General features: G+C 36.4%; 1 protein-coding gene across 1 annotated transcript in view; it reads right to left on the minus strand.

Annotated features, from left to right (window-relative positions):
• The window catches only part of LOC145661188 (cadherin-86C-like), a 458,587-nt gene that overhangs the window by 283,520 nt on the left and 151,741 nt on the right, over positions 1-23,326 (minus strand). Inside the window, exon 2 of the mRNA XM_081726639.1 lies at positions 17,211-17,431. Coding sequence (XP_081582765.1) covers positions 17,211-17,406 — 196 coding nt within the window. The 5' untranslated portion in view covers positions 17,407-17,431. The remainder of the gene's footprint in view (positions 1-17,210; positions 17,432-23,326) is intronic.

Genomic DNA, 23,326 nt, shown 5'->3' on the forward strand with positions numbered 1-23,326 from the left:
AGCGTAGGGGCTACTCTATGCACTGATAAGAACACGGAAGCCCAAGTTAATAAACAAAGGTAATCACTGTGCGGGAAATGAGGGATGGATGAGAGGAAGATGATCGTAAACAACATATTCTGATATGAATTTTAAAGTTGAGTCTGGTGGTTGTAGCGTGAAGTGATATAATGTAAACAGTAAAGACAGTGGTGGAAAATAGTAGATGTGAGGCTTGGGATGAACTGCTAAGTAATGCATTGTATCTTGGAGTAATGGGTGGCGAGTTTGAAAGCGTTTGGAGATATATGTTAGCCGCAGTTTTTCAAGGTGAAATTTCAGAGTTGGAAAAGTAATATGGCGGTAAAGTTCATGCGTATGGCTAGGAAGCTTAATGCGATAAGCTGTACGGAAAGCGTGGCGTTCTAAGATAAAATGTTTATGATAGTGCTGAGGTCGGGCGGCTATCCAGGCAGTGAAACCATATGTCAGAATAGGTCAGAGAAAAACTTTGTAGGTGTTGAGGATTGTGTGTGACTTGAGATCCCATGTAGTACCCGTAAGACGATAAAAACATTTTTTTTTTAGGGTAATAGGGTTAGGGATTGGTAGGTTGTACTTTATTCATCAATTTGTAGTTCCAAAAGAATTAATGCTTTTGGAGTATGTCTCCTAACCCTAGCCATTAGAGGGTTACACCCTCTCTTTGGCACAGTATTTACGACATTGACGGATTAAATCACGTAAGATGGTCTAAGAGTAGTTCTATAAATAAACAGTGCTGAAAAATTACAATAAACAAATATTAGATGACTGAATAAATAGAAATATGAATAAAAAATGAAATGAAATCTTTAAGTTTTACGTCTCACGGTTATGCCGGTTAGGCTAAAGGAGACGGTGATGGTGAGAGATGAATGGAATGAAGAAAGTGGGAGGAAACGGGAGAACCCCGAGAAAACCCACGAGCACGGTGTTTGTCCACCACAAAGTACACAAGGCGCAAGCTGGGATCGAACCAGGGACCCCAAGCACCGGAGGTGAACGCTCTACCACTGAGCCACCGCGCCCCCCAAATATGCATAAAGACAGCAACATACATCTAAATGGTGCAGGTGTAAACAGAAGGACACTTTGGTATAGAAACAATGTGTTGTGCTTTTTTGAAATAAAGATGATGATGTAAAATGAAATGCAGTGCATACACGCCACAGTCACAAACACATTGTTAGGTATACGAATGCAGGTTAGTTTTTCGGTCTCGGGACGACTCGAGACTGATGGCAACAAGGGGCAGCCCAAAGTTAATATTGAAGTCAGACATTGTGCTACAATGGAAACAAATAAGGAAGATGATCGGGTATATGATATATATTAAAGATGTGTTCTTCAGCTGTTGGATGTGCTGTTTTAGATATAAAGTGAAAAGAATGTTTAATGCTGAATGCAAATATTTATACGGTGCGTCAGTTTTCACATCAGCTTGTAAAGTATCGAGAAGTAATGGATGGGAGGCTGATAGGCGAGATAGTATGTATTTCAAACGAAGGTCGGCAATATGTTGAATAAGGTGAGGGAAATTGATATGTTCATATGTCAGGAAGTTCGGATATGGTAACTTTATGCGATATACAAGTCGGATGGCATGGCGTTCCAATATCGATAAACTGTCGTAGAACTTTGTTGAAGCATTGCACCAAGCAATGTGACCAAAAGTTAAGATAGGCCTAAGGAACATTTTATATGTATTTAGTAGCAATTGGGGCGTTTAATCCCCAAGTAGTTCCAGTTAGCCGATGTAGAAGGTTGAGCCGGATATTAGCTGTTTGTGATATTTTTTCAAGATTAGCCTTCCAATTGAGTTTTGTGTTTAATACAACTCCGAGATATGTTGCCGTAGCAGTTGTTTACAGAGAATGTTCATTAAGCGTGACTTTGAGGTTTCGCGGATTGCAGTGAAACTTGGAGCGGCGTTTCGGAGGTAAAAAGACTAAAGCTTGTGTTTTATCGCTATTGACAGTAAGTTTTCAAGTTTTGCACCATTGCAAAAATTCACTGAGAGTGGATCGTAATCTCATGCTAATCTGATGCATAGTTTTGCCAAGAGCTAGAAAGGCCGTGTCATCGGCATATTGAAATAAGTACACGTTTTGCATAAGTTTAGGTATATCAGAGCCATACACTATATATAAGAATGGACTGAGGGCACAGCCCTGTGGAACGCCACAATACGGAAAAATGGAATGTGAGATGGCAGATCCTATGTATACATATCCTATTCGATTAGTTAAAAATGAATATGTGAAACGTAAGTAGCAGATAGAGAGGTTTAGTTTCTGTAATTTTTGAATAAGCCCATAATGCCATACTTTATTGAAAGCCTTTTCAAGGTTCATTAATACAAGGCAAGATGGAAAGGCCTTGTAATATTGGTTTGTTATTAGTGTAGACAGCCGAAGTAACTGGTCGTTAATGGAAAAAGCTGGTCGAAAACCTGCTTGGTATATGGCCAGTAAGTGATGCTCTTGAATATGTAAATGGAGCCGATGGACAAGAATTTTCTCAAACAGTTTACTGAAGACTGTTGTCAGTTGTATTGGGCTATAAGAAGACACAGCTTGCGCTAGTTTATGAGGCTTAAGAAACATGCAAATTTTAAATACCTTCCAATCCATTGGCTTAAAGCCGGTGCGCAGAATGAAGTTGTAGAGAGCAACAAGTAGTGTAAGTAAAGGGAGTGGAGCTTCTTTTAAGAGTCGGTAGGAAATATGATCGATGCCTGGTGCAGTGTTTCGTTTCTTACGAAGTGCGCGTTGAAGTTCTTGAGTAGAGATTGGTGCTGTAAGAGGATGGTCGTTATCTATGATGTGTGAGAATGATGGTTGAAGAGCTGGGATACAAGACAAATCTGTGCGGTTATGAGAAATATATGACATTGGAGGCGTAAAGACCATTTGTGTTGCGAATGCGTTAGCCTTATTTTGATCGGTAAAAAGAGGGACATCATTGTCCAACAGAGGGTACGATAGTTTAGTGCTTTTGCCTGTGAGTCTATGAAAGGTTTTCCAAGCCTGTGAGTCTATGAGGCTTAGTGAGGCTTCATCGGTTAGTTTATTACATGCGCTGATCCAGTTGCGAAGTTTGTATGCTATGAGATAATTTGTAACAGTTCTTTGCCATTGTCTGTATTGACGGAGATATTCTTGGTTGCCCTTTCGTTTATATTCTCGAAATTATTGGCGTGATTTCTGTATTAGAGAAAGATATTGTGGAGGCAATTTTGGCTTAGATGGATAAATTTTCTCCCCAGGAATAGCTTGTTGAGCACCGGTATGTAAAGCATCTGTAATGTGGTTTACAACATTGTACATTTCGGTTTCTGAAGTTGGTAGTTGAAAAGTGGAAACACGGTTATTTACGGTCTGCCGAAATTGAGGCCAATTAGCTTTATCATAACGGTGGATAAGTTGTGGTTCTAGCTTTTGTAAAGATTGTTGAGTCTTCTGGATGGTTAGTTTGATTGGACAGTGATCGCTTCCAATCCTATCAAGAACCTTCAACTCGCAGTCATTTATAAGCGCGAGAGACGTAATCACTACATCCGGGGTTGTATGGCTGGCTGGTCGAGTAAGACCAGGAAGATTATGAATGTGAAGTTGAAACAAAGTCTATAAACTGCTGGTTCTCCCTTGCATTTCTGTTATGAATATTTATATCAGCCATGATGATTATGTTTTTAAAATTATGGGCTCTATAATCGAAAAAGGTGAATGGTATTGGGTGACCAGGCCGTATGTATATGGTAGCTACATTAATAGTAAGAGAAGGGTAGTATATAGAGAATAAGAGATATTCAGGAAGTTTTGCAAATACAGTAGGATTGTATTGTCTATAAGGACGTTTGGAAGAAAAACCAATCAACACCTCTTCTTGAGCACGTGCTCGTACATCATGGTAGTCGCAGCGTTGAAATTGGTAACCAGAAAGTCTTGCAGAAGACGCTGGTTTTAAAGTTGTTTCGTTGAGAGCTTCGATATCAATTTTTTCTTCTAACAGAAGAGGTTCCATAAGTACTTTGTGTTGTTGAAATGATCTGATGTTAACGAATAGTAAAGTAAGATCCATAATGTATACTGCCATATTGGTTTTAGACTTCTGTCTCTAGAGGTGCGATGTGGAAGTGAACAAAAGATCCTGAATATGTAGCAGTAAAGTTAAGATTGAACATAGATTTGGTTGTTGATATGGCTACACGAAAAATGTGCTTCCGTTGGAAAGGGAAAACATTTTGTAGTACAATGGTGATATAACGAAGAAGATCTTCGACAGTGAGAGGTTGAACAATAGATTGTGATGGTAGTGTGGCTTTGTCAAAACTTCGTACTGGCACTGTCTGTTGTGGACGTTCCGGTTGTGCCTGAGGTTTTCCCTTATAGCGGTAGCTGTATGTTGGATGATTTTCGTTGCAAGTAGGGCAGTGTGGTTGTTGCTGCTGATTTTTGCATGCTTTTGTGTCGTGAGATTCACCCCAATAGCCACATTTAGATGGACTTGCGCACTGGCGAGTAAAGTGTGCGTTAGAAGTTTGGCATTTCTCACACCGAATTGACAAAGGCCCCGGTGTCTTGAACGGCTCGAGTCTATGGAATTTGTTATAGATAGGAGCTCCCTGAGCTAACAAATAGTCAAGTGTTGTCTGATCTTGGGACAAAACGCGTACCATGTAAGTAAGACCATTGTTATTTTTAATGCGAATGGATTTGTTGACCTCAATGCCTTCTTGTTTGAGTTCTTCAAGAACTTCTTCATCGCTGATTTCAGGTATTACTCCACGGATAACAACGGTAAACATGGGTGGTTTTCGTGAAGGAGGCGGTTGTTTTGTCTTCCGATCAGCTTGTTTGGTTAATTTAGCCGTTTTGCGAAAGATATCATATGACGCTTTGTTGCTAAGTGTGATACCGAAGTTCGGGTCTTTTGAGCGGATCATAAAGCCATTTCTAGTCTTAACAATATTCTCTATACTGGCTCTAGGTAGATGCTTGTTTATTTGTAGGAATACCATTTTAGGATGAGCATATTTGGTGTCAAAATCGGTGAGCAAAAAAGAAAAGATTGGTTCTTTAGCTGTGGAGAAATTTGAGTCTGAGCTAGAAGTGTCCATTGCCGAGTCCATGTTAGTAGTTACAGGAGACCGAGATCTGTCGCGAGGTATTTTACTTGAATGAGTAGAGTTACCAGAATCAGTACGATCCCTGGGTCTAGTTGCTCGCAAACTGGAATGACTGCCCCATGAAAGGTGCCTGGTACGACCGGAACGAGACACATTTTCACGGTCTATAGAAGAGCCAGGAGCCGCTGGCCCCACGAACTGAGGTAGGTTCCTGTTCATTGGTCCAAGGACCAGCATAACCTATTCGTGTGATATGACAAGAGTGAGAAATGAAGTGATGATAACAATGACGATGATGATAATATTCCAAAAATACAAGCGACCATCCGAAAGTGTCAACTTTCGCCTATCCTCTAAATAACGTACGTTTGTGACGCTCACAAGTGCGTATGCTACACCTGATCCTCGCTAACAGATTAACAGTTATAAGGGAGGCTGGGTTCTGCTCAAAGGTAAAGATGATAAAAATTTTTTTTAGGAAAGGAGAAAAGAAAATTGACTTATTCTACATATAATGTGATTCCGGAAAATTATATACTTCTCCAGCCTCTCAGAGGGTTACGCTCTCTCTTTGGCAAGTGATTTTCTAGACAAAATATAATTTTGAAAAGAATGGGATGGTCTAAGGGAAGTTTGATTATTAACAGTGATATTTGTGCATCAGTTTTGGAAAAGAATTTTATCATCATTTTATTGTTCTTTATTTATTTATTTATTAGTCATACCTTTATTATAAATAAAAACATCTGAACTCCAACCTCTAACTTTGGATTTCAAAACTGACTTATTTGTGATCTCACGTTTAACACAGACAATATTTTAAAGTGTGTGCATTTTAAATAAATTATTGAAATACATCTTTTTATATAAAGTTTATGTTTTAAAACTATTGTTTAAAGCCTTTGTATTTCAATAAGCCTTCTCCAAATTCAATGCAATTGAATTGTGCTACCATCTTTGGAGTTCTTTTAAACTATACGTTTGTGAACGTTTAAATGTTTGTGGCCACTCCTTTCGACAATGAGATCTCGGAAACTACAGGCTCTAGAAAAATCGCGTTTTCACTGATCGATTGCAGATTTTGCGTAGATTCTCCAGTTTTTATTCAATATTTAAAAAACATGGCCATTGTTTCTTTATTACATTTTTACGGGTACACTGCAAGTGTTGTAATTTAAAAAAAAAAAGATAAAGCATTATATCGTAAGCATTATATATTAAAACACCACATAATTGTATATGGGGGTTGCATATCCCTCAGGCGTTTGTTTCATGGACAAATTAGAATGAAAAACAAAGGATAACCATTTCTCTAGTCTAACATAACTTCAATCTTTATTGTTTGGAGTGTTTAGCCCATGAACACCATATATCACAGACATTATAACTAATTGTGTGTATAATGTATTTGCTTATTACATATTGCATGCAAGAAGAAAACACTGATCATACATGGAGTAGGCTCAAATCTTGCAAACGGTGCGAGATATAAAAAAATAATAGAAAAAATGTCCCTTTTACGGTATCTCTTGGCATTTTTTTTTTTTTTTTTTTAATCAAGACGTCTTTCACTTGTGTCTGTAAAGCGACATGTACAGATGTGAGGAATAACAAGGAGATTCATGTTCGTATGTGAATGATGTGCTGTGTAGGGAGCGCAGATTCAACTACTAATTCTAAATTTTCTCTGCATGAGTATTCCAATTTACTTATCGATACCTGCAGCATTTTTTTAATTCGTTTCTAAAATTTGTAAATAAGAGACATGTCAAACTAAAAACAAAAGTACTCAAAATCTTGAACAAATGGAAGTTGTTGTAATTAATAAGCAAAGACACACCAATGAACAAATAATCCATATTTAACAACGGAAGGTCCCTTAAATTGTCACTTAACACTAGAACGCCCGGAAATTCGTTTCACCTATATCGCCCGTATGGACCAATTTGATCCCTAGCTTCTTTTTGTACATACTTACCTTCTAACAAACACTACTCGAGTTTTTTTCTTTTTCTTCACTGTGTAGAAAAACAAAAGCATGTTCCAACAGTTTTATTAGCAAGTTATATATATATATATATATATATATATATATATATGTTTGTGTTGTGTGTGTGTGTGTATAATCTGAACATATATATTTTGGTGTGTTTACCACATAAGTACATAGTAGTCATTGCTTACATCTTAATACAAAATTTATTTCGGAAGCACTGTAACTACTTCTGTTTATAGTTCTGTAGTTAAGTTCTGTGTGCTTACAACTTTCCACATCTATGTTCACGAATATGGTACTTAATACTGCCCCGGTATCACCGTGATTACACACATTTTCTACATCTATGTTACTTTACGAACACATTTTTCACAAACTGCCTTTTTGCAAGTGCTACAGTTTGCAGACGTTTCGTGTCTCTTGCAGTTTACTGACAGTCTTTGGGAATTACGTTGTTTACGCGGATTTCTGAATTTAAATCTATGTCGTCTTCTGTTGTTGTGGCTTCACTTGAATCCTCAGACCGAAGGTGCAGGTATTCTGTCCGGAGTTCTTCTGCTAGCCTTGAATAAACTCCTCCCGTGATATCTTCATTCCAGTGACTGCTTTGTGTTACAACTGCATTAATTACTGCAAGATCAAATATATTATAAAATGTATGAAATCTCCATCTTCTTGATGACGCTTTCAGTGTATATTGCTTGGCCATTTTGTCTACAATGTCAATCCCGTGTTTCGTTCCATTATAATAAGCAATGGTTTCAGGATTATGACCGCGGTATCATGAAGACAGCTCAATGTCAAAACATTCTTACTTTTCTTACCTTGATAAACGGTCATTGTTACGTCCTTGCTTTTGAGAACCTTTGTGGAGTTCAAAGGTGCTTTCTCTGATTTAATTTCTGTCGGTATTTGTCTTCTACTTTTATTCTCTGTCCCAACAATGGTAGATGATTTTGGTTTCAGATTTTCAGCTTTAGTGACGTAAAATGGTTGTTTGTAGTAACGTTTCGACCTTTCCCAGAAAATGGTTCCATAAGTCGCATGACAACATACTCCGGAACTCTTTGATTTGCAGGGCGTTCTTCCTCCTTACCAACGCAAAGGAAGTCGTTCAAAATATATTTCTCATCTATATCTACAGCCAGCCAGAATTTTTGCCCGTACTTATCTGGCCCACTTATCCGGCGAATCAATCTGTCAGCGTTAATACCAAATCTTAGGAACCTCATTATTTCGCAAAATCGATTACTGCTCATAGTCTCGGGACAAAATGGTAATCCCCAAGACTTCGACCACATTGCATGAACCTCAATATTTTTACTGCCACTAGCATACAGAATCGCTATGAAAGCTTCGAGTTCCGATAAACTTAGTAACCAGGTATTGTTCTTCAGCACACGACGCGCTTCTGTTTCGGTACAGTTTTTTATGTGGGTAAGTATGCGTTTTTCTATGAACAAGCGCCATGCACTTGACACAGATTCACTACTTACATTTCTTCTGGTATGAGGTGTTGGCCCTGGAATTTCCCATAGAATGTTATGAAGACATTTCCGACCCGCGTTTCTAACATTAGCAGGTATTTCCTCCCATACAGTACTGTTTGGAGCTGTATACTGTTTCGCCGCCGCACTGATGCCTTTACCACAACATCCACACATGTGTCCATCTTGTTGTGATCTTACCTCGTTATGTACTGGAATGCCTGCAAAAAAGGCAGAGAGAAAAATTCAGTGCGACTGCTTTCGTATTTTACAAATATATAATGTGAATTTATTACATGATTTTTGTGAAATGAAATATTCAATCAAAGTATGTGATTGGTCCATAAAATGTTACTTCACAAGGGACCAAATATTTCAATCACAACGAATATTTCATCACATTTCTTCAATAGTTGTCTGAAATTATTGGATATTCTTATAGAATTTCTTATATTATTATAATATATAAACACATGTTGAATAAAACAGACTGAGATGAAATGTACTCACCTTCGGTAGTTTCATTTTCATCTGCAAGAGCAACGTCTTCAGAAGATTGCTCACTACATTATGTATCCCATTACAAATTGTCTTCTGAGCTCGATGACATTTCACCGCATCAGATTTGTCTTCGGATATTCTTTGAAGCTCTTCAAGAATTTCATGAGGATTTAATAGTTTACTTTGTGCCATTTTCGGAAATGCTTGCTCACTATAATATTACTTATTCATAGATTTTATTTGTCACACCTTAGAACAAAGTGTCAACTGCTGCATTGCGCCAAACAAGCTGCCACGTCACTACCACGTAATGACAAATGACGGTTTGACGGCACATTCTAACTCAATAGTACCCACCAGATATCCTTGTACCGGAAAGGAAGATTTCGTAACGTTTGGTTTGACAAATTAAATCATTTTAACTGAAAGCAACTCAGGGAAAAGCAAAATAATAATCGACACGAGAAAGTATATTAACATTTTCAACTGCAGGATCAATTTGATCCGCTGGGCGTTTAAAGTAAATCGATCGATATGAGATTATTAAATTGAACAACCACAATATCATTTTTTTCTCTATGCCACATCAACAATTTAGGAAAAGTCAGGTAAAGCCACCTTTCAATTCTTTAAAATATGCTAGATATGAAAAAATGAATTTCGCAAAAGGATCAAATTGATCCCTTTGGGCGTTCTAGTGTTAAATCTGATTGCCACACAGCAAATCTGATAGAGCATTATGACAAATGGAAATCATCAAAATTTAAGGTGCTATGGACCAGAAGGCTAGGAGCTACGAGGCTTCAAAATTTGAATATCCAAAAAAATTACATCATGGAAATACATACGTTTTAAGTAAACACCTTGGAAACCGTTCAAGAAATCAAAACAAAAAGTGCACAATATAATAAGAACAAAATGTTGTATCGAAACCTAGAAACAGTGTTGCCATAGATGAGGTAGTGTTGCCAACTCAGCATAAAAGTATTTTGCTTGAAATAGCACCGTATACAAATGTGCACAGATTATGATGTACTATTATCATTAAACATAACAGTGAAGTGTAATGGTACAGTGTTGCATACTGTTGCAGGTACAAGTGCTGAAAATGTACAATGAAGAAGTCTGACATGTTGCAACAAAGGTTAACAGAGGAATCTGGGTCTCATATTATGAATTCAATTCAAATGCACAATAACACCTCTAGTGTAACATAGCAAAATGTCAGCAGTGTCACAAAGGATTGATGCATTTCAAAAATAAACTTGAATGATGTCATTTTTACGTCCTGTTTCAGTACCGAAGCTATATAAGGCAGGACCTATAGCTTAAAGTGGCATTCGGACCACTATGAAAGACGAAAGGTGACGATGAAATGCAAGGTGAGAACTACAAAAACAGCTATATCTGAGGCGGGATTGGAACCCGCGATCCCTAATAAGTCGGTGGCCTAGCCTTCTAGACCACATGGCTATCCAGGCTGATTAAGAACGAAATGAGGTAGTAATAAAATAATTATATTTCCAATGTGAATATGTTAATATTACAGTGTACAGTAAAATAATCATATGATGTGTAGGAGAGGAAGTAAAAGAATATGTCACTTAACACGAAAGACATAAACCAAGAAAGTATTCTACCAAATCTCGATAAGATAATTTAAAAAAGTAATTTACAAAATTGGAAAACACGGGTTTCTTTCCTCACGTGTAACAGTTTGTTTTCGCGAGTTGTCTGCTTATTCACCGAGGCTACGAAAGTCTAATGCAGCTCTCTCACTTATTTCTAATGCATTCCTCTATTACCCTTTTTAGCCACATATCGGAGTTCTCCATGGTACATTTCAGCACACGTACCTCCGACCGTGTGCAACACTGTACCACTACACTTCTCTGTTATATTTAGAGATAATAGTACATTTTAAATCTGTACATATTTGTATATGGTGCTATTTCAAACAATACTTTTATGCTGAGGTGGCAACATTGCTTCACCTATGACAACACAGTCTCTGGTTTTCAATTCTGCATTTTGTTCCCATTATATTGTGCACTTTTTGTTTTAATTGCTTTAACAGGTTTGAAGATACTTAATTTAAACGTACATAATTCCATTATATAATTTTTTTGGATATTCAAATCTTGAAGTTCCGTAGGTCGTATTCTTCTGGTCTATGGCACCTTAAATTTTGCTAATTTTCATTACACATGATGCTCTATCACATGTAATATGTGGCAATCGGATTTGAGCGACAACTTGTGGGAACTTCCCTTGTAACAACTGTAATCACATAATTGAAGAAAAATTATTTCAGGGTCACAGATATCTACACACAGAAAAATATAAAACATCTAAGGCATATTGCACTAGAATGCTCTTTACTCCTGTCTAAGCTACAGAAGCAGCTATCAACTGGACGCTTTTGTCCGTATTAAAAACTTGCTTCGCATATCTTACTTAATGTAATCCATTGCTTGTAATTGCTGTAAAAATATCATTAGTGCTTATTTTCAGCTTTCTAATGTATTTGTAATATATTTACAAGCATTACCATTGATGGTGTATGATGAAATAATTTTAAAATTTAAAAACAATCACTATTTCTAAAGATGGTGGGCATTTTTCAATATGGTTGACGCAAACTTTGGGATTTACCACTAGATTAATTTTACCAGTTGTAAACAAAATCCTGAAAGTATCACCTTTTCCCCCAGAAATACACAATTTTGATGCTAACTTCTTCGCTATTGCAATACATATCTGGGTGGGCAGTCATATGGGCAGAGTTAGTCACTGGCAGGGGGCGCGTGCCCCTCTAGCCTTGATTGCGACTGTGATATATTTGATAAGCTATTACTCTTAATAATTTAAAGTTTATATGATTACTGAAAAATGGCAGTAATCAGTTAGAGTTAGTACCTCAATGGTTTTCGTTCACCATTCTAGCTGGGACATTACTAACTGCACAGGGTAGGGTATATATATTTAAAAAACCCGTGGCGCTGCTTCTATCTCCACTCTCCTTCGCTCATTTACTAGTTCTGTAACACCGCCACTGTATTGTTTTTATACTGCTGAACACAGCTCTCAACCAGTAGTATGGCTCTATGTTAACTACAATACCAGACCCTTGATGTTGATAACACGCTAAAGTGGTACTGATGCTGAAACTACTGGAACATGTTAAAATTTAGTTGTATTAACATCATCATTTTTTGCTGTGTAGCCACTGCCTCTCCCTTACACTATCCGGGCAATTTATATATATAACCCCTATATATATATATATATATATATATATATATATATATATATATATATATATATATATATATATATATATATATATATATATATATATATATATATATATATATATATATATATATAAGGTAATATAGCGAAAACATGCCTTATTTTTTCTCACATATTATTAGAGCGATCAACACGAAACTTACAGAAAACCTTAGCGGCATAATAGGGTATGCCCTATCCTTTTTGTTTATATCTCTCAGAGGTAGGGCTCCAAATAATAAAGTAATAGATTATGAAAACGTTTTTTTTCAAGAAACGTTCAAAATATCTCTCTATTATCTTCTTTTCGTCGTTTGTGACCAAGCATAACATATACTAAAATAACGATTAATTCATTACATATCAAATAATGCAGACTGTACCAATAGCCCAATTAGAACGTGTATAATGAATAAATATTATCTTCACTTTTGATCAACTGAATTTTCTATTTCTTTCTTTTTTTCGTTACAAGTGGACATACTGCCTTTTCTTTGAGATACTAAAAATGAGATGAAATATTTAATTTTAACGTCCCACGATTATGCCGGTTAGGCTAAAGGAGACGGTGATAATGAGAAATGACTGAAATGGTGGAATGAAGAAAGTGGGAGGAAACGGGAGAACCCCGAGAAAACCCACGAGCACGGTGTTTGTCCACCAGAAAGTCCACATGGCGCGAGCTGAGATCGAACCAGGGACCCCACGCTCTACCACTGAGCCACAGCGTCCCATCTGAGATACTAATGAACACATTGTTCACACACTACCTGTGCACTATAATGGCTTTTGGCTATTTGCACTGCTTCATCTCTGACGCAATGTTGCAAAGTTATCTATATTATAAAAGAGAACGTACAAATCCTTTGTTCCCTCATCACGCTAATACGGCTGAACCAATTTCTTTTATTTTTGGGGGGTTATTAGGATTTGGACCCTAGATGGTTTTTATCATATCACTTTAATTTTTAATTACCAGTGTCTTGAGATAATTGACCATTCAAGTGTCCATAACGTACAAATCCTTTGTTAGTTCATCATAGGTATAAAAATAAACGTATTTATATGCAACCCGCATGACCGTGTCACTCGACGGGTTAACATAAATGACAGGCGCTATAATGTTAACATTTACTGCAATTTGAAAGCGAAAAAGTAAAAATTATCTAAGTAACAAAGTTTATTGCGTTCCGGGGTGAACGCTGCTAGTAAGCGAATAAAACCAAGAAATTAACATTGTTTTGTAGGGAAATGTTGAAAATGTATTTATTATTTCACTGTCTTTGAGTGTTCAAACTGACATATACCAAAGAAAGGACTACTTGCCTGCAATTCAAATAAAATATATATATCATCTACTACTTTAATTTCGTGTTAGTAGAACCCCGCAGTGAGTGACTTAGATATTTTCTGCGGGGGCAAGCATTAATACGCGTATTTGGGCCTCCTAGAAAAGGTTGTTTTTCTAATTCTTGTCCCCTCTTTCTATTTTTCTCTTACTCTTTATGGGACCCCGGAGCCTGTGGGCCCTCCCGTACGGCAAGGTCTGCGGGGCCGTTAGTTAGGTCCCTGGGCCGTTCCATACATGACAAATTAGTTAAAGGGACAATATTGATAAATCTCAAAGCCATACGAATAAATATTATTCCTAGGGCCCCTAATAGGAGACATTTTTGCCCACGACTCATTTTTGTTTTATTTACCTTTTGTGTACTGTTTTGTTTATGTAATGTAGTGAATGTGTTTGATGCTTCATTTATAATTTCATGTTCGTATTGTATATGGAATAAGAAAATTTTGTCTTAAAATGGCCCTCCCTCGAACGGCGGGGAGCTTCCTTGGGGGGGACAGTTGCCGCCTTCTCCCCCACAAGTTACGGCCCTGAGTAGAAGTCTACGATTTTATCTACACAGGAATTTTAAACATATTTTCCTGCCAAACCAAAGGCGGTCGAATTACGAAAATTTGTATTACTACTTATTTTGACATGCTAAAAACAATCAACGAAGAAAGAGTTCTTTTTTTCTCCAACAGAGTATTTTCTTGTTAGCAAGATCACTACACTATTCTCCGATGTAATTACACTGAGACTACCAACTGCTAGCTTCTTCGAAAGTCCAAACTGACCTACGTGCTCATGGAGTGTTAAGCTTTTGAGAAAAAGGCAAGACGTCCGGAAAATAAGTTGAACATGGAACAAATGTGGGAAAGTGAAAGAAAAATACATATCGTCCTTTAAAAAAGACAAAGCTCCTTAGTCTGTCAGTCACGCTCCTAATAGTTCAAGTCAGGCTAACCCTACACACAGAGCCCGAAACGACTCAAAACGACACAAAAATGCGTGTCTTCAAATTTGGACATACTTTAATGTGTGCAAATGAATTGCCTTCTAATGGTGGACATAAGAAATATGTCGATTTTTTGACATTACGGATATGTCCGACATGAACATAAAAAAATGTGAGCAACTATAGTATGTCAAAATGATCTACTGTCTTGTTTTCATTAGTTTTGACGGATTAGTATGTTATGTTTTGATCATTGGGGCAATTATATCATTGTTTGAGATGATATAATTGTACGTCAAAAATTTATACTCATGCGCGGAAACGTGAGGCGGTTGTCGTTTGTCTCTTGTTATCAATGTTACCAATGTAGCACTTTGTCGCTTGATCTAGAAATTTTTAAGGATATTTTTATCAAAAACAATTGGTTCATCTATCATTGTTAGAATAGAAATTTAGCACCTTTTAAATGTTGTCTAGTGACTAAACTAGCATTATTTCCACTAAAATTAATATTTCTAGCGTCTTCTTGCAGTGTGTTTAATGACAATATTATTCACATTGTTGGCAGTGTATTTAGCATCATTACGACATGTGTGTGTGCCCTATTACGGACAGGTTTGACATACATTGTTATGCCATATCAATGTCTTCGGGCTCTGTGTGTACAGCATACGGATTGTACCTGACAAGCACGCAACAAAACAAATGAATTGAATTTTTGTTTCTTTCAGAAGGCGGCAGATATATAGAACTATATCCTCAGTGTAACTTTCTTACCAAAGTCAATTGTGCATAACGGTGTACTTACTCATTAGTTGGCAGTGATCTGGTAGGTCTTGATTTTGTTATGTACTATCAGACGTAACTCATCTGCTCACGTAACATTTAAACTTCTGGTTTAAAATTGAATTGCGACATTCATTAATCGAGTTTTTGCATTAAATGACCGGGGAAATTGACCCTCCAAGAGACGACAAATTTGATCGAGGACAGTAATATTTCGGAATAAGATTTTTCAGACGATGACTCGGGTAACTTTTCAAGTTCCAGTTCTAGTATAATAAAAATATATATTTGAACACAAAAAATGTGTCTTGTAATTGTTACTATTGTAATTAAAAGTTCATTTGTAAAAGATTTAATCAACATACAATGTGATTCGATAATGTTAAACAAGATGGTTTTAAATATATTTATAACCCAAAACTTTCTTGCGTGTATCTTCAAGTACACAAAATCTGTCATGTTGCTATTTTTTCTTCATTACCTTTAATTCAGCATTAACAATAACCTATTTAAATTGTGAGTCCGTTAGTTATGGATGCTCCCCCAAATCGTTTTATATTTTAGATATAATCCGCAACAAATACACATTTCTTAAAAATATGAGCTTCATAGTCATTTAAATTGTAAATTTAAACTAATCCCAAACCTAACAAGAAAAGAGCCCTTCCTTCCTCCACACTAATTCCTGGCTACATCGTATGGTGGGTTAGCTTTCCATTGTTTCATTAAGAGCCTGATATGAGGGAAACAGCATTTATGTACTGCCGCATACTGTCACTAAATTATATTGACACTTTTCAGATGCTTGATTTTAGGGCATCGGAATCTAAGAATTAGGAGTATGAAATAGTACCGTATCTAAAAACTACCGATTCGGAGGAGCATTATACTGAAATTTGTAGCCCTAAACTTAAACTATACGGGGAGGTACATGAAATTTATTCCCTCGAAATGAAACTGAGTCTTTCTATTTCAGCCCCTGGCTCAACGGCTGAAAGCAGAAAGCCCGCTCAAGGCTATATAACTTGTCATTTGAAAAGAGTCATTGTATATACTTCTGTATATGCTAGTTCATGCCATGCTGACAGGAACGCATGAGAGTATGATCAGCCCAGTGATACATTCTTAACTTCAGAATGGGTGACTTCCAAATAGATTACTATTGAACATTTCTATTGAAATAATGTATTAATTTCGTCCACACGTGGAATAATTAAGTTCTGTCCAGCTCTGACAGAATCCACCTGAAAGGTTTTTCTAGGGGGAAAGGGGCACTCTCTAGGTTGCCATGTAACAAACTCCGTGCTATATGAATTAATTTCACGAAGAAGACTATAGAGAATTCCTAATTTAGATTTAGAGTCAATCTATGTTTCTCGAGATCACTTCTTTCATATGCATAACTGTGAAGTTAAGGTGACAAATATATGAATGAATTTGTATGCAATCGGACTATTTCCAAAATATGTGATCATAGATTTGAGAGTAGAAAATTTTGGAAATCGGACTATTTCCAAAATTTTCTACTCTCAAATCTATGATCACGCATTTTTCATATGTGTAATATACAGGATGATTCTAATGTAAATATTGAAGAGCATTCTTAAGGATCGTATAAGGCAAGAACTTCAGACTTTCGTAAAGATTTGAACTTACTTTTATTCATGAAAATTGGTAGGTAATGATGATTTCATGGCAATACTTACCTAGAACATCGAAGGAAAGAGGGTAGTTAAAATCGGAGTCGGTGCCTCGAAGACGGTATATGACAGTGCCCTCTTTGGTGTCTGCAGGAACAAGAAGAATTCTCATTCTGGTTGAGTAGTCAAACATTGGAACGTTGGCCGCCGCCACACTCCATAGAGCAGCCAGAATCACCGCCCGGAGCCACGGCGCCAACATTACCAGCTACTCCCAACTTGACTGGCTGCAAAGAAAACAACATATTCTAAGTCATAATGGCACATAACATTGTGATACCATATTCCTTTTCCTTTTCCCCTCCTTTTCCTTTTTATTAGAGCTGTGGTTTACAAATTTAATTTAATGTTAAATAGAAAATGAAAACAAACCTTTGTATTGTTCCCAAAGTAACAACCTTAGTGAAACATTTCAAAAAACATATATCCATAACATTGCACTTGTACAATGTTGCTTAAGTGGTGTTATAGTGCATGAACAAAGTTCATATGTATTTTACGTAAAATATTTCACATCTAACCAACTTTCTGAATCAAATAATCCAATCTATTTCAATCAATTTTTTTCTTGTAGGCCTTATATCTGGAGAACTACATATAGTGTAGTCAAACCCAAACTATCACTTAACTTAGTATGATGTGCTTATTCCGTAGAAAATACGAAAACTCGATTTAGGGCCGTTCAAAACTTTTGTGGCCCCTGATCCAAAAACTAATTATCAGCCAAGATCGCAATCTTTTGATCCATTTTTTCCTTAAAATTCTTGTTAGATGTTGTTCTTTGATGATTAATATTTTCTCAAAAGAGTAGCAAAGATAAATTATGGACATCATTTCTCACCAGCCTAATGCAGTGAAAATAATACAAAAATCCATTGTGATATTTTCCATAAGTAGAAGCTTTGCTTTATTATAATTAAATGCAAACTAATTATTTGCTGAGCAAAACTATATATTTTCATTAAAATAAAGTTTGACATAGTGTCTGAGGAAGCCAAAGAGTTAGTTGGTGAAACTGTAACACACGTGTTGAATTTTAATGAAAATATATAGTTTTGCTCAGCAAATAATTAGTTTGTATTTAAAAATCCAGTATAATGCTTTTGTCCTGTATATTGTTTTAGAAACATATCAATGAAAGAGTAAAGATAGGCCTATACGCAACAATGTAGATGAACTGTAGACAACAATAAACTAACCCTTGTAGATATTTTCAGGACAAATGTGTTGCACCATATTGTCAGGTTATTACTGGAATATTTATTCGTGAAATATGAACAAAATTGGTTGTCATTTTTTGAAAAGCAGTGTTGCCAGATCTACTGATTTTGCAGGAGATCTTCTGCTTTTTCTCCGTTCTACTGATCTACTGCGAAATAAAATGAAAAGTGAACAATCTCCTGCTTTTTCCTTACTTCGAGAAGTTGAAGAAATATATTATTATTAATATTGAATTTTCAATGTTTCCTCACATAAAAAGATGAAATTTCTCTGTTATAATACACAAAGCTCTGTAGAGCATATAGATATAGAGCTTTACTGTATATAATATGAATCCAAAGAATACAACTGTACGTCATCTTCTATACGCATTATGGTAGCGTTTTTATGACTTTCTGTAAGATTTACAAGTAAGTGTTGTTTAGATTTGGACTTGGGTTGGAAGAGTGGCTTAGATCATTTCTCCACGATCGTCAGCAAGAAATCGTCTTACGCCACGATCACGTGTGACTGTACCATATAGCTACGTTATCGCTACGTGCATGAAAAGACATTTTCCCACTCCACTTTGCTCTTTCACTACGTTTTACTTCACACACGTGTGTATCAAATAATATTAATGTAAATCGGAACCTTTCCCTTTCATTTGCTCAATGTAGTTCACCGGAAATGAATTCTGGACTGCTTGTTTTGACTACTGTGCCCTTAATAACGGCAAATTTTATTGCCCCCCCCCTTCCGGATTTACATTCAAACGCCACTACTTTGTGTATCTACTGCTTTCTCCTGTTTTTTATCTTCGAATCTCCTGCTTTTCCAACTGACTGGTCTGGCAACACTGTTGAAAAGTCGTCCGGAAAGAACTCATCACAATAATAAACTACATGTCTTCTCCAATATATAGTTTAATATAGGAAACAATCATTATATCTATGTATCCTTTAACTTACAAGGAACGGACATGAATGTGTAATCCTGACTTCTGAATCAAACTAGTCCATTTGATAAACATAACAAAGATATGTTCATGCACCAAAAAAATAGGTGCCATGGACAACGGAGCAAGTTCCTGCGGCCCATTAACCCTGTTAGTATAAATAAAAACGTAGACTCGCAGTGAAATAGCTATTGCATCAACACTGTTCATTCGAAAGTCATGGTTTATAGTTCATTCTCTTTAGCATGAAACAAGCTTTCCAGCATGAAACAAGCTATGTATTGGCACTTATAACGTACCTGAACAGGGAAAATTGGGGGAATGTCGGGAACATTCCCTCCAAAAATTCTTTCCACCAATTTTGGCCTCTCCTCTAGAGTGGCCCCTGGTAAAAACACAAATCCAAATGTATCTCGAAAAATGCTATAGGGGCTGTACCAATTTCGTTTCGATAGACTATATAGGTATGAGAGGAAAGGTTATACCAATACGCTCTGTACATACGAAATCGAACCTATGACCTGACCTATAAAGAGAACATAATATAAAAAATTAAACGCAATACTATTTATCATGATATCAAGATTTGTACCACATTCTCTGTAGAATGAAGTACGCGTTTCAATAGTTATCACGCATATTGTTTCGTGACATGAGGAGGAGGAAGTTGTGGATAAGTCGGAAAAAAGCCTTCCAAAATAGCCCTATTGTGAAGTTGTGCGTCCTCTGAAGCGATACCAGAACCGGTAGGAGTCAATGTGCGAATTAAAGGACATTTTACAGGGAAGGTAAAGTGCACATCCGAGTATGGGAGACATCCGATTCTTCAGAGTGGGACTGGTATACAACACTTCCCCTCATATCTATGCCGTATACCAAAATGATACTTGGTACACTCATTTCCTATTCCCTATAATATTTTTTCGAGATTCATTTGGACTGTTTGCTTTTACCCGGGGCCACCCCAGAGGGTACCAAAATTGATGGGAAGAATTTCTGGAGGGAATTTTCCCGAAATTCTCCCAATTTTCCCTGTTCAGGTATGTTATGGGCGGCAATATATAGCAGTCCTAGAAAGCTCGTTTCATGCTGAAGAGAATGTACTATAAACCATGACTTTTCAGTGAACAGTGTTGATGCAATAGTTATTTCACTGCGAGTCTACGATTTTGTTTATACTAATAGGGTTCATGGTCCCAGGGACTTACTTCGTTGTCCATGGCAATTAATTTTTTTGTGCATGAACACATCTTTGTTATGTTTATCGAATGGACTAGATTTGATTCGGAAATCCAGATGACACGTTCATGTCCTGTCCTTATCAGTGAAAAAATTGGAACATTTTGCTTTATCACACTGCAAGTGATGCCACCTATGTATGAGTTGCCTTTTTTCTTTTTTAAAAAAATTTATAGTTCAGAAGATATAACGTTGTTGGCTTCCCGCGCTTGGACCTGCTCGTCACTGGGCGTGTGGTAAGAGAATAGCCAATCACCGTCAATCTTTTACTGTGCTCAGCGAGCCACGAGTAACCAAACTGCCCACTCCCCATACACGTCACTACAACTTTTCGCGGGAAGCCAACGACATTATACCTTCCGTACTATAACCATCCCCTTAAGCTAAATTCAACAGCGCCCTTTCAGACCTAGTAGATTATACTCTTGATCTGCGTACTAAATTTCAGCTCGTTATACTGAGCACTTTTTGTTGCAGCGTTGCACAATTGTTACAATTGTCATTCCCTAGGAAGATTCTCTTTACAGTCGAAATAGAAAATAATGGAACACATGAGTAAAAATAAGTCTAAGCACCTTACAAAAATATCATGTTCTATAAATTAAGAGATAAATATCATACGATTCTTAAATTGTTCAGTATACGTTAGAAGAAGTTTCTAAATGTGATGAGTTATGTTTTGTTATATTTTGTCGAGATTATGCAGCCATGTGCAGAAGCATCGGATGAGGGAAGTAGTCCAAACCATACAATTAATCAAATTTCAAAGTTTTCTTTGCTTTCATTTGCGTGACGTAAAAGTCAATTAAAGCTTCATCCTTTTCCAAAAGTTAGAATCATTAATTTTTAGGCTCAGAACATCAGCATCAAAAGACACAAAAATAAAACAAAAGCTATCAAAGTTTTCAACGTTCAAGAAACAATTGCAGACATACCTTCTTGAGAGCGAAAACACCTGCTTACTTTTTAACCTTACGTCTAAGAAATCATCATAGCTATTTCGTACTAAGAAAGGAAATCACCAAGGTTCCCGCTTAGTTACATTTAATATTGACTATAACTACTGCTTGGATTCATTTTATAGTATAAGATCATAAGTTAGCGCAGCACAGCAAAAGGGCGTAAAAGTGAATGAATTCTTTGTTCATTAATTGCTTTTTTCCGAAACTAAATTTTACTAAGACCTGATTGATTAAATAAAATAAGAAATTGTGAAACTAAGTTTACACACTGTTACACAGCAAATGTTAAGAGATTCTGATCGTGCTAAATTCAATGTAAAATTTAAGTGTTTTTCGCTTCTTTACATTATTATTATTATTATTATTATTATTATTATTATTATTATTATTATTATTATTATTATTATTATTATTATTATTATTATTATTATTATTATTTTTGACATAACGCATATTTTATCGTGTTTGTATTGTTGGTTTGTTTCAAACATCTTAGTCAGTGAAGATATAATTTTAGACTAACCTTTAGATTATAGTTCTCTTTAGTTTTCTTTCAGTGATTATCGTCTTTTCATCTTAAGTTATTTTTCATGAAATTTTTATGCCACATTTAAGTTTATTTTTTTTAACAACATCAAAAATAAAAGGAAGTTCAAAATTTTTGAAAAGTGATGATTTGATTGGAGACTAACGTTCCTTTCAAGAGTGAGGGTATATCAGACGTGAATCTACAGCTTAACGTGGGATCCGGACCACATGAGCTCCCTTCGGAATAGAACCTGGGTCTCCTACGTTGAAGACGTCTACGCAAATCAAATAGCTACAAGTAAGCTCCGGAGTATATTCGCGTTTTGTAGTGCGTCAATCTCAACTCTGTACTGAAGTTATCATTCAGTTAACACTCAAACCTGGATAACTGACAAACTTCTATTACTGGGAATATTGCCGTTAAACATTACCTCTATAAGCAAAACATGAGCTTTTTCAGTGTACGAAGTCGGAAACTCTACAAGTAGGAAACTCTAGGAAAACCAAAATCGGGATTAAGATGGCGATTCTCTGCGACCCCACTTATCCAGGTTTCACTGTACCTGTGAACGCGTTAGAAATTCATGAGAAATTCATGCTTTCAGACAACAAGAGTTTAAAAACATCAGCACTTTCGTCATAAATATGTTCTTCGAAAGTAGTCTAATGCTTTTCCAGATCAATGCTTAGCTGAAATACAATTGATACTACAGTTTAGTACAAAGTAAACATATGCCTTGGTGAAAAAATTATCATTTGCGAACAACTTCATGTTTCAATGTCTTGCCTTTTGATGACTCACATTTTGTATGTAATTTTCAAGTTAATATACTAATGAAGTAGGAACGTGCTATCATTAACTATCCATCTTATCTTATGTTCACGACCTAGTTACCGGCTCGGGCGAACATAATGGTAAGCGCCACTTCCGGTGAAATTGAGTTATTAGGTGAAATGGGTTGAGAATGAACTATACAAGAGTATGAAGATAGTTTGATTTGGGAAATGTACCTGCAGATGGCAGGGGAAGCATGTTTGGTATACGTCGTTCCGTTGAATTGCATGGGAATGTTGATCCTTCTTTCCCAATTTACTCAATAGTTAGAAAATGTGACATATCATTATGTTTCCCGGAGCAGCTCAGTTCCCTTCTATAAACTTCTTTCCCTAGTTTCTCACAAGAAGGGAGGTGTGATGTAAATTCATTAATCACACCAGACAAGTGCTATCAATTA

The sequence above is a fragment of the Thermobia domestica genome, chromosome 1, assembly GCF_964235325.1.
Source record: "Thermobia domestica chromosome 1, izTheDome1.hap1.1, whole genome shotgun sequence".
NCBI lineage: Eukaryota > Metazoa > Arthropoda > Insecta > Zygentoma > Lepismatidae > Thermobia > Thermobia domestica.